This window comes from Mustela nivalis (genome assembly GCF_964662115.1).
Source record: "Mustela nivalis genome assembly, chromosome: 8".
Taxonomy (NCBI): Eukaryota; Metazoa; Chordata; class Mammalia; order Carnivora; family Mustelidae; genus Mustela; species Mustela nivalis.
Window position 1 is genome coordinate 114,436,880 of NC_139027.1, and position 11,932 is coordinate 114,448,811.

Below are 11,932 nucleotides of genomic sequence, written 5' to 3' on the forward strand. Positions count from 1 at the left end.
ACGTCGCCCGTCCCATCGGCTGCTGGGATGTCTGGTCAAGGTTCTTGGGCTTCATCTCCTTGGTTAGTTTCACGCTCTAATTTGATTTCAGCCCTTTTGCCTTCTTGGATTTCCTGCGGGCCAAACCCTTTTCCATGGCCGCATCCGGACGACGCCCAGGCTGTATTCCATTGCGTCCCCTCCACGAGGGGATTTTGAGAACGCCGTTGACTGCGTGATTTTTGGCTGAACCTGCTGGCCGGTCCTTCACTCCGCACACTCATTTCTCCTCCCTTCCCTGCAACGCCAAGCTGGACTTCGCTAGTTCTTGAAACCCACCAGGGCTTTTGACCGGGTTGTCAGGAACGGTAATGAATGTCATCCCTGATGCTGGCTAGAATCAAGCAACTACCTGGGCCACTGGGCTAAGAAGGGGGCTGAGACCAGTTTCTGCTGCGGTGAGGGAGTGGGCGGTGGGAGCAGCCCTCCCTAGCTCCAGTCTGCAGTCAGAAGTCCAGACTTAGACCACAGTGGGGAGTCCTTCCAGATTTTCAGTTTTTATGGTCTTCCCTTAAAACTGTCATCTCCGGATCCTGAGTCCCATCTCGACTGGATCCCAGGGAGCCCATACTCTTCTCACAATGGGATGGTTCTAATGGGTTAAATACGGTTCTCCTCTCTGCTCAAATCTCCTGTTGATTTGGGGTATGCATCTCTGAGCTGCAGTCATTATTCTTTTTGGCTTATAAGGGGGTCATTTGCCAGTTATCCGGGCCTCTGCTCAGGCTGGCTGTGTGGGGTCCAGCTTGGCTGAGCAACCCGTCCAGCAACCCCAAGGACACTATCATCAGTAGCCCTTCCAACGCTGCTCTGACCCTCGTAGGCAGCCAATGTATTGCTTCTCCTCCTTGAAGATGCCAGAAGCAATTTCTGAGTTACTCCAACAGAAAAGGTTCTGAACTGGAATCTTGTCTGGAGAAGCAAATGCTCATTGTTACCGGGTTTTCCAAATATGCTGTAGAAGCTGTACATGCTCAGAAACAGTGCAGACAACACCTGGATTTTCTTCTTTGGTGTTCTCCATCCCGGGCGTGATGAACTTGGGGCTTGTGTTGGGATGGATGCTGGGAAAGAGCATCTTCTCTAGAACACCCCCTCCCCTCCCAGTGCTTATCCCTGGAGCAGGGCCAGCTTCACGGGCCGCCCGCACGGGGCTGTGCTAGTTCCCAGCCCGGCCCAGGCCAAGTGCTCTTGCAGGAGAGGGAGGGTCCCCCTGCAGGAGCTGAACCGCTCTCCGTTTTGTGTTCTTTCTCCCCAGCACCATCCTCAAGCCCCTCACCATGCCCAACATTCAGATCTCAGAAGCGGATGCCCCGCCTGAGGGCGAGCAGACACCGAGCCCCACAGGTACAGGTGCGGCGGGAGGGGTCCCGCTTTGGGCTCACCTTTGGGAGGACTGGTGTGATCTAGATGCTGTAAATGGAATTAATAAAAGTCATGTGGTTTGAGATTCAATGTGTGTTCAAAGGAGGCAGTCAGAGGTTCCCCCATTTCTTCTCCCCACCATAAGTGGTTCCCTCCCCAGAAAATCCTCGAAGGCATTCTTTCTGAGGTATTCTAGACAGGGAAAAGCAAATACACAGCAACATGCCTTTATAGTTGGAGGTCATTTCTTTTCTTCCCCTCTTCTGTTTCTGCACATCCCTGTTTCTGTTGGTTTGTTTTGAGGAGTGTTCCACACAAATCCCTCAAGAACTTTGGCCTTCTTATCCAGCTGTGTTCCACTGTGTAGAGAAAACGAGAGCTGAATTGCTCCTCGGTGATGGACGTTGAAGTCATTCCAGTCTGTTGCTGTGACAAATGGCAGTTAGTGGCCCTGGACACGTGTCATTTCACACATTTGTCATATCTGTAGGATTCGTTCAAATGGAGTGTCTAGGTCTGAGGTTATGAGCATTTGTAATTTTGATAAATACTGTCAGGTCCTTAGGTCATGCTTCTCCTGTGCCAAACACTATTTTCAGTGCTTTGCGTGAATTAATTCAGGAAACCCTCACGACAACCCCGTGATGGGGGTGCTATTAGTATGCCCATTTTATAGATGAAGGAACTGAGGGGTGGAGAGGTTAGTGAAACATGGCAATGGTGAGGCTGGGATTTGGCCCTGGGAATCTGGCTCCTGAGTCTCTCCTCTGAATCTTGTCACTATAGAGCTTCTCCGTAAATTATACCATAGGTTTTTGCCCCGGCAAGAAATACTGTTTTGATGAAACGTATTTCAGTGGGAGGCCATGGCTAGTACTGACGGTAGCATTGGCCACAAAGAGGGGACTGTGTGCAAACTGCCACAACCCTGGGCTGGGCAGACGGAGCTCATCTCTTTCTTCCCTCTTAGACTCCAGGGGCCTCAAGCCCCTGCAGGAAGACACCCCCCAGCTGATGCGCACACGCAGTGATGTTGGGGTGCGTCGCCGTGGCAACGTGAGGACACCCGGTGACCAGAGACGAATCAGACGCCACCGCTTCTCCATCAATGGCCATTTCTACAACCACAAGGTAGAGAGGATGGGGGAGGGGAGGGGCTGGGGGCCAAGGGAATAAGGCCTCTTCTTGGGCAGCGGCCACCTCAAGGTTACAGACGAGTGGGAAGCCAAGTGTTTGCTATTCTGTCTTGGTTCATGGGTGGGCTGCAGGCTCTGCAGGCTTTGGGAGGGATGAGGGACCCCAGATCAGAGCCCCCCCATAGGGTGGTGAATGAGATGACCCCACAAACATCAGATTTTCCCTGGAAAATCCACATGTACCCCCTTCCTATACCGTGGGCCTCTCGCTGCTGGGTGGTCTCACTTTTCTGTGAACTGTGTGCTACCCACTGAGTCAGGGCTGCAGGGCTCAAATCAGGGGGTGTCCGTGCACTACCCGACCCCCCCACCCCCACCAATTCTAGCTGATCCTCCTTTCCTCCCACTGCCTGGTCTGAATCCAGCCCCAGAAGCAAGTGCCTCACGGGAGGGTCAGAGACCCCTTGCGTTGAAGTCACAGTGGAAGGGGCCTTGTGCATGTCTTCTTTGGCAAGAGGGCCTTCCTTACCTGGATCCACTCCCCCTCCTTGCTAAGCCCAGACCCCTCCAGCTTCCCATGGGGACAGTGGGGAAGAGACCACCGGAGTTAGGCACAGCTCTCTGGGGCGGGGTGGGGGAGGAGGGGGCCTCTCAGGGTGCACGGGGAGAGTGCCCTTTACCCCAGGTCATGGGGCCGGGACACCTGGGTTTTAGAGCCCAGTTCTTGTCCCATCTTGTCCCCACTGCCACCCTAAGCCATCCCCCTCTCTTGACAGACATCGGTATTCACGCCAGCCTACGGCTCCGTCACCAACGTCCGCATCAACAGCACCATGACCACCCCCCAGGTCCTGAAGCTGCTGCTCAACAAATTCAAGGCAAGTTCCCTCCGCGGGCTGGCCTTGGAGGGGTGGCGCAGGGGCCTGCGGCGCTTCCGAGGTGGGAAAGGGGACCGTGGAGAGTGTGCAGTAAGCAGGGGGCACTGGGCGAGGGGGCCTGGGGTTTTCCGACCCAGTGGCATTAGTATCCCAAGGGAGATTGTTAGCCAAGCAGCTTCCCAGTCCCCAGCCCTGAAGCAGACCTACTGAATCTGAAGCCCAAGGACCAGGGAAACTGTTTGGCAAATGGCAGCAGATTGGTCCGCTGAATTCTGAGAAGCAGCCCAGAGCCCAGGCACAGACCCCAGGCCCTAGGCACACACCTCAGAGCCCAGGCACAGACCCCAGGCCCTAGGCACACACCTCAGAGCCCAGGCACAGACTGGCTTCTGAAACACATTTGGGAAATGTATGCTGAAAAATGAACTTCAGTACACGTGCAAGTTCTAGTGCATGAGTCCGTAAAGTCCTGTAACTCTGCAGGTTTTACACGATTCCTTTACAAGAAATCTTTAGGAGACAGGGATCCCCATTTTTCCCTGAGGCCACTGTCAGCTGGTGGTCTCTGGGTTCAAATCCCCAGCCGTCACCTGCTGATTGGAGGAGCCGAGATAGTAACTTAAGCTCCCTGTGCTTCTCCTTCGTCTTCTCTAAAATGAGGGTTCACGGAACCCCCGCTGAGGGCCTGTCAGGAACACGAGATGAGTTAACACGTGCCAAGTGTGTCGCCCAGTGCTTGGCAGGGTGCCAGAAAGGTGAGTCCTTCTTATCGACTGTGATCAGCCGCTCTCCTCATCCCTTCTGAGAGCTGGAGAGAAACGGCTCCCCCTCAGAAGCACCGAAAATCCATTTAGCTTTGCAACGTTCCAGAAGGAATGGCTCAGAGGTAGGATATGTAAATACGCACTCTCTTCAAGCATCTCTTGTTTCTGATTCAGATCGAGAATTCCGCAGAGGAGTTTGCTTTGTACGTGGTCCATACCAGCGGTGGTAAGTCTGAAAAACACAGTGTACTTGAAAATGTTTATGTCACTCAAATCGGCCTCATTTGCTTGTTGTTTGGCCTTTGGAAAGTTCCAAATGTTGTTTGCTCCTGAGGCTGGTGGGGTCACTGTCTGAGTCCACTGGGGAAGGCTGTAGGTGGTCTAAAACCTAACTGCTTATTTAAAAGGCAACTGGATTTTCTCGAGGTAGATGAAACCGATTCCTTCCATGTAGCGTCTTATAGCGGGGCTGGAGCCTGGTAGTTTTGTCCGGGAGAGCGGGGAGGAGGGAATGGTTGCTTTGAACCAGAATTGTTCATTCACAATTCAGTCTCCTGACGTAGCTGGCCACATCTTCTAAGGGGCCTGGGCCATCTGGGCCCCTGAGTTGGCTGCTTCTTACGGTGAGAAAGGCCTCAGGCCTAACTCAGGAGCTGTTCCTGGCTGTGTGTGTGGTTCCAGAGAAACAGAAGCTGAAGAACACCGATTACCCTCTGGTTGCCCGAATCCTCCAGGGACCGTGTGAGCAAGTCTCCAAAGTGTTTCTTATGGAGAAGGACCAGGTGCAGGAGATCACCTATGATGTGAGTCCCCTTCCGGTGGGCGGTCGGAGATTTGCTTGGGTTACGTGCAGCTTGACTCTCTGGCCAAGGACCAAGTCCCATTTTCCTGCTGTTCCTCCATACCAGATTTTCTTTTCTTTTCTTTCTTTCTTAAAGTTTAACTTATTTTTTATTACTTTTTTCCATCTTTAAAACATTTTCAAATTTCTGATTTTTAACATTTAAACATTTTTATTCTAATTCATTTATCTTATTTTTTGAATTTTAAAACTTATTTTTAAATTGTATTTATTTATTTTATTTTTAATGAAACATTTTATTATGATTAAAATTTTTTTTTTAATTTTTCATTTTTTCTTTCTTTTTCTTTTATTATTATTACTTTTAATACCAGGTTTTCTTGAAGCAGGAATGGTCATGAGGCCGGGAGAATGAACACAAAAGCTAGGCAGAGGGCATGCGCTGGGGGAGCTGTTGAGGGAATGTTCTGGCACAAAGTGGTTTACCCAGAAAAAGTAAATGTCTTCAACCTTTCTAGGGTACTGTAAAGGGCTGAGAAGTTTCTGCAGACCTCTCTCAGCAACTTGAAGCTGTTGGCAGGGTTTTTCCCTTATCTTGTGTGTTAGTCAACTTTTGCTACAGTAACAAACATCTCCAAATCCTAGCTGCTTGCCACAGCAAATGTTCACTTTCTTGCTCAGGGCACCGCAGGCTGGTGGCTACCTGCTCTGCTCCCAGCCTGGGGTTGAGTTCACGTCTCAGTCCGAGACCCAGGTATGAGGAATAGTGGCTTCCTGGGGTACACTTCCCAGGGCAGCTGCCTGGAGGGCGAGATACCAGACCAAACCTCATAAGCTCCTCTGAAACCTCCACTCAAACGGACCTTATATCATGTCCACACACGTTCCATCGACCAAAGCCAGCCACGAGTCTTAGAGCAGTTCAACATGAATAGGCTTTTCCCATGGAAAAGAGTTGATCGAGTAGGAGGGGGATTCTTGTGGAGGCAAGGGCACAGCTGCTTTAACTTCAGCTCACCTGGAGGCACCCTCACCCCCATGGCCTCTCTGGAGCAAGTTCCCATTTGGATGCCCATGTGAGACTCCAAATGCAAATTATCGTCCTGAGCCATAGGTCCCTGAACCCGATAGGGCAGAACGTACAGGTTTATTGACTTGGGGGTTCAGGTGTTCTCAGCATCACTGCCTCAAGAGAGAGTGCTTTGCATGTTGGATAGCAACTTGTCGTGCATTAGATACATGGGACAAGAGAGGAGAAGTTCCAAGATCTGTGTCACGGATAAGGAGTGATCGTCACCACAGACTCAGTGCCAGCCGCGAGATGAACGGGGCTTGGCTACTGTAGCCTTTAAAGGAATCTTGGATCCATGCAGAAATAGGTTTCCCACCCCGTTGCACCTTGCATGAGACAGACAACAAAAGGAATTGGAGTAAGTTTGGGACGGGGCGTGCACGCACCCCAGACGGATTTCTTCCTCCCCAGGTGGCCCAGTACATAAAGTTTGAGATGCCTGTCCTAAAAAGCTTCATTCAGAAGCTCCAAGAGGAAGAAGATCGAGAAGTCAAGAAACTGATGCGCAAGTACGTGCGGCCGGCCCCGGGGCAGCTGCTTGGGCTTCTCCTTGGGACCTCCGGGAGCCGGCTCTCTGATGGGTGCCTCCTGGGGACTATGCTGAGTGTGGGCCTGGGGCCTGGGGACCTTCTTCCCGGGGGCTCCCTGTGACACATGTGGATCTCAGATGGGGACACAAAGCTTAAGTGTGTTGGTCTCTCTTCTTCCTCAGTCAGCTTCTTATTTTGATGTGGGACAGAAAAATGTTCTGGGGATTTCAGGAAGGCTGTCGTAGCAGTGGAAATTAGCCGAAGCTACCTACCTCTGAAATCCTTCTCTCCTACCCTTCTTCTTTCTCAATGCTTCTCTTCTGGAAATTACATTTAGCTTGAAAAGTCCAGTAAAGCTTCTCTCTGGAGAGGATTTTTTTTTTTTTTTTAATTTTATGATCGTAGTGTCGTTGACATACAGTGTTATATTTGCTTCAGGCGTCTGGCGTAGCGATGCAACGGTTCCATACATTATTCAGTGCTCACCATGATAAGCAAAGTCCCCATCTGTCACCATCCAACGTTTTGACACTTTATTGACTGTATTCCCGACGCTCCACTCTTCATTCTTGTGACTTTTTATTTTATAACTGGAAGTTCGTACCTTCCAATCCCCGTCACCGGTTTCACCCTATTTCTCTGGGGAGAATTGTATGATTTAAAAAATTTTTTTTTGCCATATTTATTCGTAAAGTGGACAGCTTTCCATGGATATGGCAGAACAATTGATTGACTTCTGCCCCTGGAGAATAGCGCCAGTGCTCTATTTGCCCTAACAATGATGATCGCGCAAAAGCAGTTAACATTTACTGAACGCTACTGTAGTCCAATTGTCTAGTTTGGATTGGGTCTGCTCGGTTCCTCTCCTCTGGGTGCAGAAATAAACACAGGCCACACAGGGTGGCTGGCAGCTGGGCCACTGATAGAAGTAAAGGGACTGACAGGGGGCTCCCAGGAACCCGGGCTGTGGGGGAAGATCAAGAGGGAGCATGTGTTGCTTTCTGCTGCCCATGGTAGCTGTTCCTGTCCCCAGGTATACTGTGCTCCGGCTCATGATCCGGCAGAGGCTGGAAGAGATGGCCGAGACCCCAGCAACAATCTGAGCGACACGAAGGAGGGGATCCAGATGCCACAGGGGCCGCCACTGGCACAAGAAGACGCACAGGAAGCTGGGAGCCTTCCTTCCATGGGAATGTGTAGCTACAGACCCCTCCAGCTCCTGCGGAGCCACTATCCATTGCCTATAGCAGGATGGAGAAGCCAGCAGACAGCTCCCCATCCTCGGATCCCCACGCGCCTCTTCTTTCTCTCACTCACAGGACTTTTGAATTTTGTTATAAGGACCCAACGTGTGTGTGTGTGTGTGTGTGTTTGTGTGCATTTGAGCACACACATGCACTAGTAAGCGCGTGTGCACATATGGTACATATTCACGTGCCTACCTGATATTTACACGGAACTGAATTCCGAGCCACCAGCACCCACCTGGGGGGTTGACATTGATGTCCTCCCTCGAGGGCCAGGGAGCAGCCATGCATGTTTGGAAGGGAAGGGGTTTCCGCAAACTCACCATTTGGGGTATTTATATATTGGTGGAGATCTTCCCCGTACGTCTAGAAAGACTGGGCATTGGAAATTAACAAAATAGCCGCCCCATGCCCTTGGGGAAGGTCGGATGGAAAGAGAAAAATAAATCATCTGTGGGGTAGATGCAATAAACCCACAAGTTTTTACACTGGAAACTTTGTTTAAAATAACAAAGACGTATGTGATCTGTGTGGATTCTGCTTCTGTCCTCACCTCTGTGGCCATGCCTAGGAGAAGAGACTGATGTCTCACTCAGCATGCCAACCCCATGCTGTGAAGGCCAACCCCAACTCTTTGGCGCCTCCTTGAGTCGAAGGAAATGTCTCATGGGTTTTTCCGTGGCCAACTGGCTAGAATGGCCCAGATCTGGACTTGTCCTTGGGTGGTGACCAGAGTTTCCCTCTTTAGGGAATCATAGAAGCTCCTTGCAGAAGTGACAGATGCCTGGGAGGCCAGCCCATTTCCCATCATCAAGGGCTCTCTCTGCACTTGGAGTTGAGGCCATGTGTTTGAGGTCAAGGCCAAGGGTTTCTTCTTCCCAACCACAGGATTCTTGTAAGTTGCCCTCAACTTATGCATGGAGATGGACTCCAAGCATGAGAAAGACCCTGCTACTGACTGAGTGTGGGGCTCAGGGAAGCTCTGTGGGCTGTCCTATGCAGGTGCACGTGGAGGGTGGAGCTTCTCTGAGCAGCCACCTGGGTGATCTTTGGAACAGACCTCAAATGGGGGAGAAAGAGTAGGATAGTCTGTCACCTGTGTCTCCTCTCAGGAAGACCACTGGGTAGCTGGGCATCAATGTGGCTGGTACAGTTTGAAGAGGGACAGACAGATGCTGGGAGCAGAGGATGGGCCAGGCAAGGGTGGGAGCTCCTAGCAGCAGGTGTCTCAGCCTTTTTTGGGGGGGGTGTCCCCATCTCTTCTCCTCTCCAAGAAAGGTTTCGGGAACCGGGCAGTTGGCGGAAGGAGAGCCGTGTCTGCAAAGAAGGTGGATGCTTGCAGCAGAGCCGTTCCTGCCTCCTCCTGCCCCCTGCTCCCCTCTGTGGCTTCCGTAGCCTCGTTAGATGGCTTGCAGCTGTGGTCTTGTTGACTTTCACAAAGATGGCGTTCTGCCACCTGGCATCTTGCCGGGGGTCTTTTAGCAAGGCGACCTCCTCTTTGGGGACAGCGCCACCAGCCCTATGGGGCGTGGACTGGAAATCCGGAGTCTTTAGTCTCCATCATACCCCTCGGTGGGCCTCCGCAAAATGCACAGAAAACCCCAGGGGCAGGGGGAGAGGCTTCCTTTGTTAGAGCTGGGAAAGAGCCGGTTGGTGAATGCAAACAGACTTCCTGAGTTTTGCATTTGCGAAAATGACCTAAGAAATTCTCTTCCAGTTACTTTTATTTTGAATGTTCAAAGCCTGCGTTGGTCCCATAACTCTCTTTGGTGGGTTAGGCAGAAAAATTTCCACAGAGCAGATGACTAACCTCTAACTTTTGTTAGATGGCGACTTCTGGTTTATAAAAGTTCTCTTTGATTTGCACTAGCACTACAATTGCTTCAATACGGAAATGTTGCAAAACGTAGGGTAGATCTGGCCTCTTAAAGATGGGGTTGGGGGGGCAGGTGTCAAGGTGAAAGTCAGGGGAAATCACGTCTTATTGGATACATTCCCCTTACCACAGGCTGTACTTTTCCGTTTTGGCCCACCCTGTTTGGAGATCATTTCTCACATCCTAATAACCCCATCAGGAATTTTGGAAAGGTCTTTTGAAATAGCAGCGATTGAAAGAGAGACACTTCTCCATGGTGTGGAGCCGGATTTTCCCACTGGTATCGTATGGCTTTGCAGCTTTGAATTCCTCTACTGATTTGTGTGGTTTTATGTAATTGCGTGCAATGAACCTGAAATCGGGTGAGGAACAAAAGGCCAATTTATAGGGTTTTTTCCCTAACTTGTGAAAAGCAGGCTAGCCACATCTGGCTTTCTTTTCCTGGGGGCTGTGTTACAAGGTGATCAAATGAAGGAAAAGCCTGAGTCTCATCTGGCGGGGTGGGGGTGGGGTCCGTTCTGCCAGGTGTTGGTGGAATTAAGCACAAGGTCACATTTTCAGTGATCACGTGAGTGGGCAGGTGAAGTGTTAAAGGGGAGCGTAGGAGGGTGGGGGAATCTTGGGGAAGGACTGACAAGCACAAGCAGCCGGCTTGCCTGTGCGGGCTGGTGAGGAATGGGCTGGTGAGGAATGTGTGCGCCGGACTCCAGGCTGATAAACTTGAATTCTACGTGAGGTTTAAGGGAGAGGAGATCAGATTAGCCATCCACCCACTGGGTCCCATGCTAGGACCAAGAGCTGAGGTTTTGGTCTGAGGCTTCAAGGAGAAATATTCACACCCTTCCCTTCTCCCTAGCAGAAAGGAAACAATACACTCTCCTGGAGATCCTCATGTAGACATTTTATCACCATTGTACACAATAAGACTTTGAAATATAATGATACACACACACGCAAATCTGTTCTCGGATGTAAAACTTCTTGGCACAAATTCTTCTCCGCAGGGTTGGGTGGTTATTTTGGTGTCAGGAGCAAAGAGGTGCGACGGCTCCCAGTAGGGCAAGAAACTCTCTTAAGAGAAACTCTCCTTCCCCTTCTCCCACCTCGAAAAATGCCAAGCTCCACGGCACAGAGAATATGGTGTCCTAGATAAATGGCCAAGAGAGAAATTTTCTACGCGCGGGGGAATTTCAGGGTCTCGTGGCCAAGCCATGATGTGGGAGCTGAGATAGCAAGCAGGGAATTTCCCAGCATCCTCGAGCCGTAGCACATTTCCGAGCTGCTGCTGAAGTTGTTTTACACAAAGTCCTGCTTGAGTCAGGTGAGACGAGGATCTCAGAGAGAGGCAGAAATACAGAGAAATGTGGCAGCCTTTCTTTCAGTGGAACTGAAAGCACTTCTGCCACGGGAGGTTATAGCCCCCCCCCCCCCCCCCCCCGTGTTTGAACCAAGCACAAGACGTGGACAAGCCCGGAAGGGAAAGCCCAGTTTGCCCTTTCCGAGCCTGCTCAGCTGATTGCAGACCTGCTTCCCCGGCTGATGGTTTCTGGTGTGTAAGTGCTAGTGTTTCTTCAGGGTTTCCCCACTTATGTTAGCTTCGCGAGGTATTGGTTTCTTTATCATAGTTTGCCTTCAACAATGGTACATGACCCGGTTCAATGTTTGGTTCTGAACTTTTAAAATGATGCATCTGGGTATCCTAACATAATTTGACGAGGCCTCAGTGGGAGCCATAAATGTCTGTAACATTTTGATATGTTTTCATGCACCTAACTTAGATCTTGTTGAAATAAAGCACTTTTCAAAGAGAAGTCGCTCTGTGGATGAGTCTATGTGTGGCCGCTGGGTGGGGACCCCTGCCTTGTGGGAGGGCCGGGGATGGGGGTGTGAAGGTATATCCAGGGAATAAGTTGATTTTCTTCCCTAAGAGTTTATGGTTTGAACAGGCTCAGGCTTGGCTGTAATATTCCAAATAGGAAGTGAAATGAGAACGTCCCTTAGGAGTCTTGAGTTCAGGTCCTGCTGGAGCCAAGAGTTGTAGCGGAAAGAGCTGGGTAGGAATACCATAGATGCTGGATTTTGCCCTGACTCTACCCCAGGCCTGTTTTGATCCTGGGCCCAAATCATGGAACCTTTTGCTAGTCCTTGGTCATCTTAGTCCTTAGTCTTTCCCCATGTCTAAAATGGCTGAGTCACCCCATAGGGGAGTAGGGACCTGGGCTT

The 11,932-nt window shown here is 50.7% G+C and overlaps 1 protein-coding gene across 13 annotated transcripts in view; it reads left to right on the forward strand.

Annotated features, from left to right (window-relative positions):
* RASSF2 (Ras association domain family member 2) overlaps nt 1-11,520 on the forward strand; it is a 41,552-nt gene extending 30,032 nt beyond the window's left edge. For 6 of the 13 annotated variants that reach the window (XM_082744476.1, XM_082744475.1, XM_082744477.1 and 3 more), the window contains 7 exons: nt 1,298-1,386; nt 2,375-2,535; nt 3,317-3,418; nt 4,357-4,408; nt 4,864-4,985; nt 6,468-6,565; nt 7,620-11,520. In XM_082744476.1, coding sequence (XP_082600602.1) covers nt 1,298-1,386; nt 2,375-2,535; nt 3,317-3,418; nt 4,357-4,408; nt 4,864-4,985; nt 6,468-6,565; nt 7,620-7,689 — 694 coding nt within the window. In that variant the 3' untranslated portion in view covers nt 7,690-11,520. Of the gene's footprint in view, nt 1-1,297; nt 1,393-2,374; nt 2,536-3,316; nt 3,708-3,746; nt 4,409-4,863; nt 4,986-6,467; nt 6,566-7,619 lie in introns of all 13 variants that reach the window. The other 7 variants (XM_082744466.1, XM_082744470.1, XM_082744471.1 and 4 more) reach the window with 2 other exon arrangements.
* The last annotated feature ends 412 nt before the right edge of the window (nt 11,521-11,932 follow it).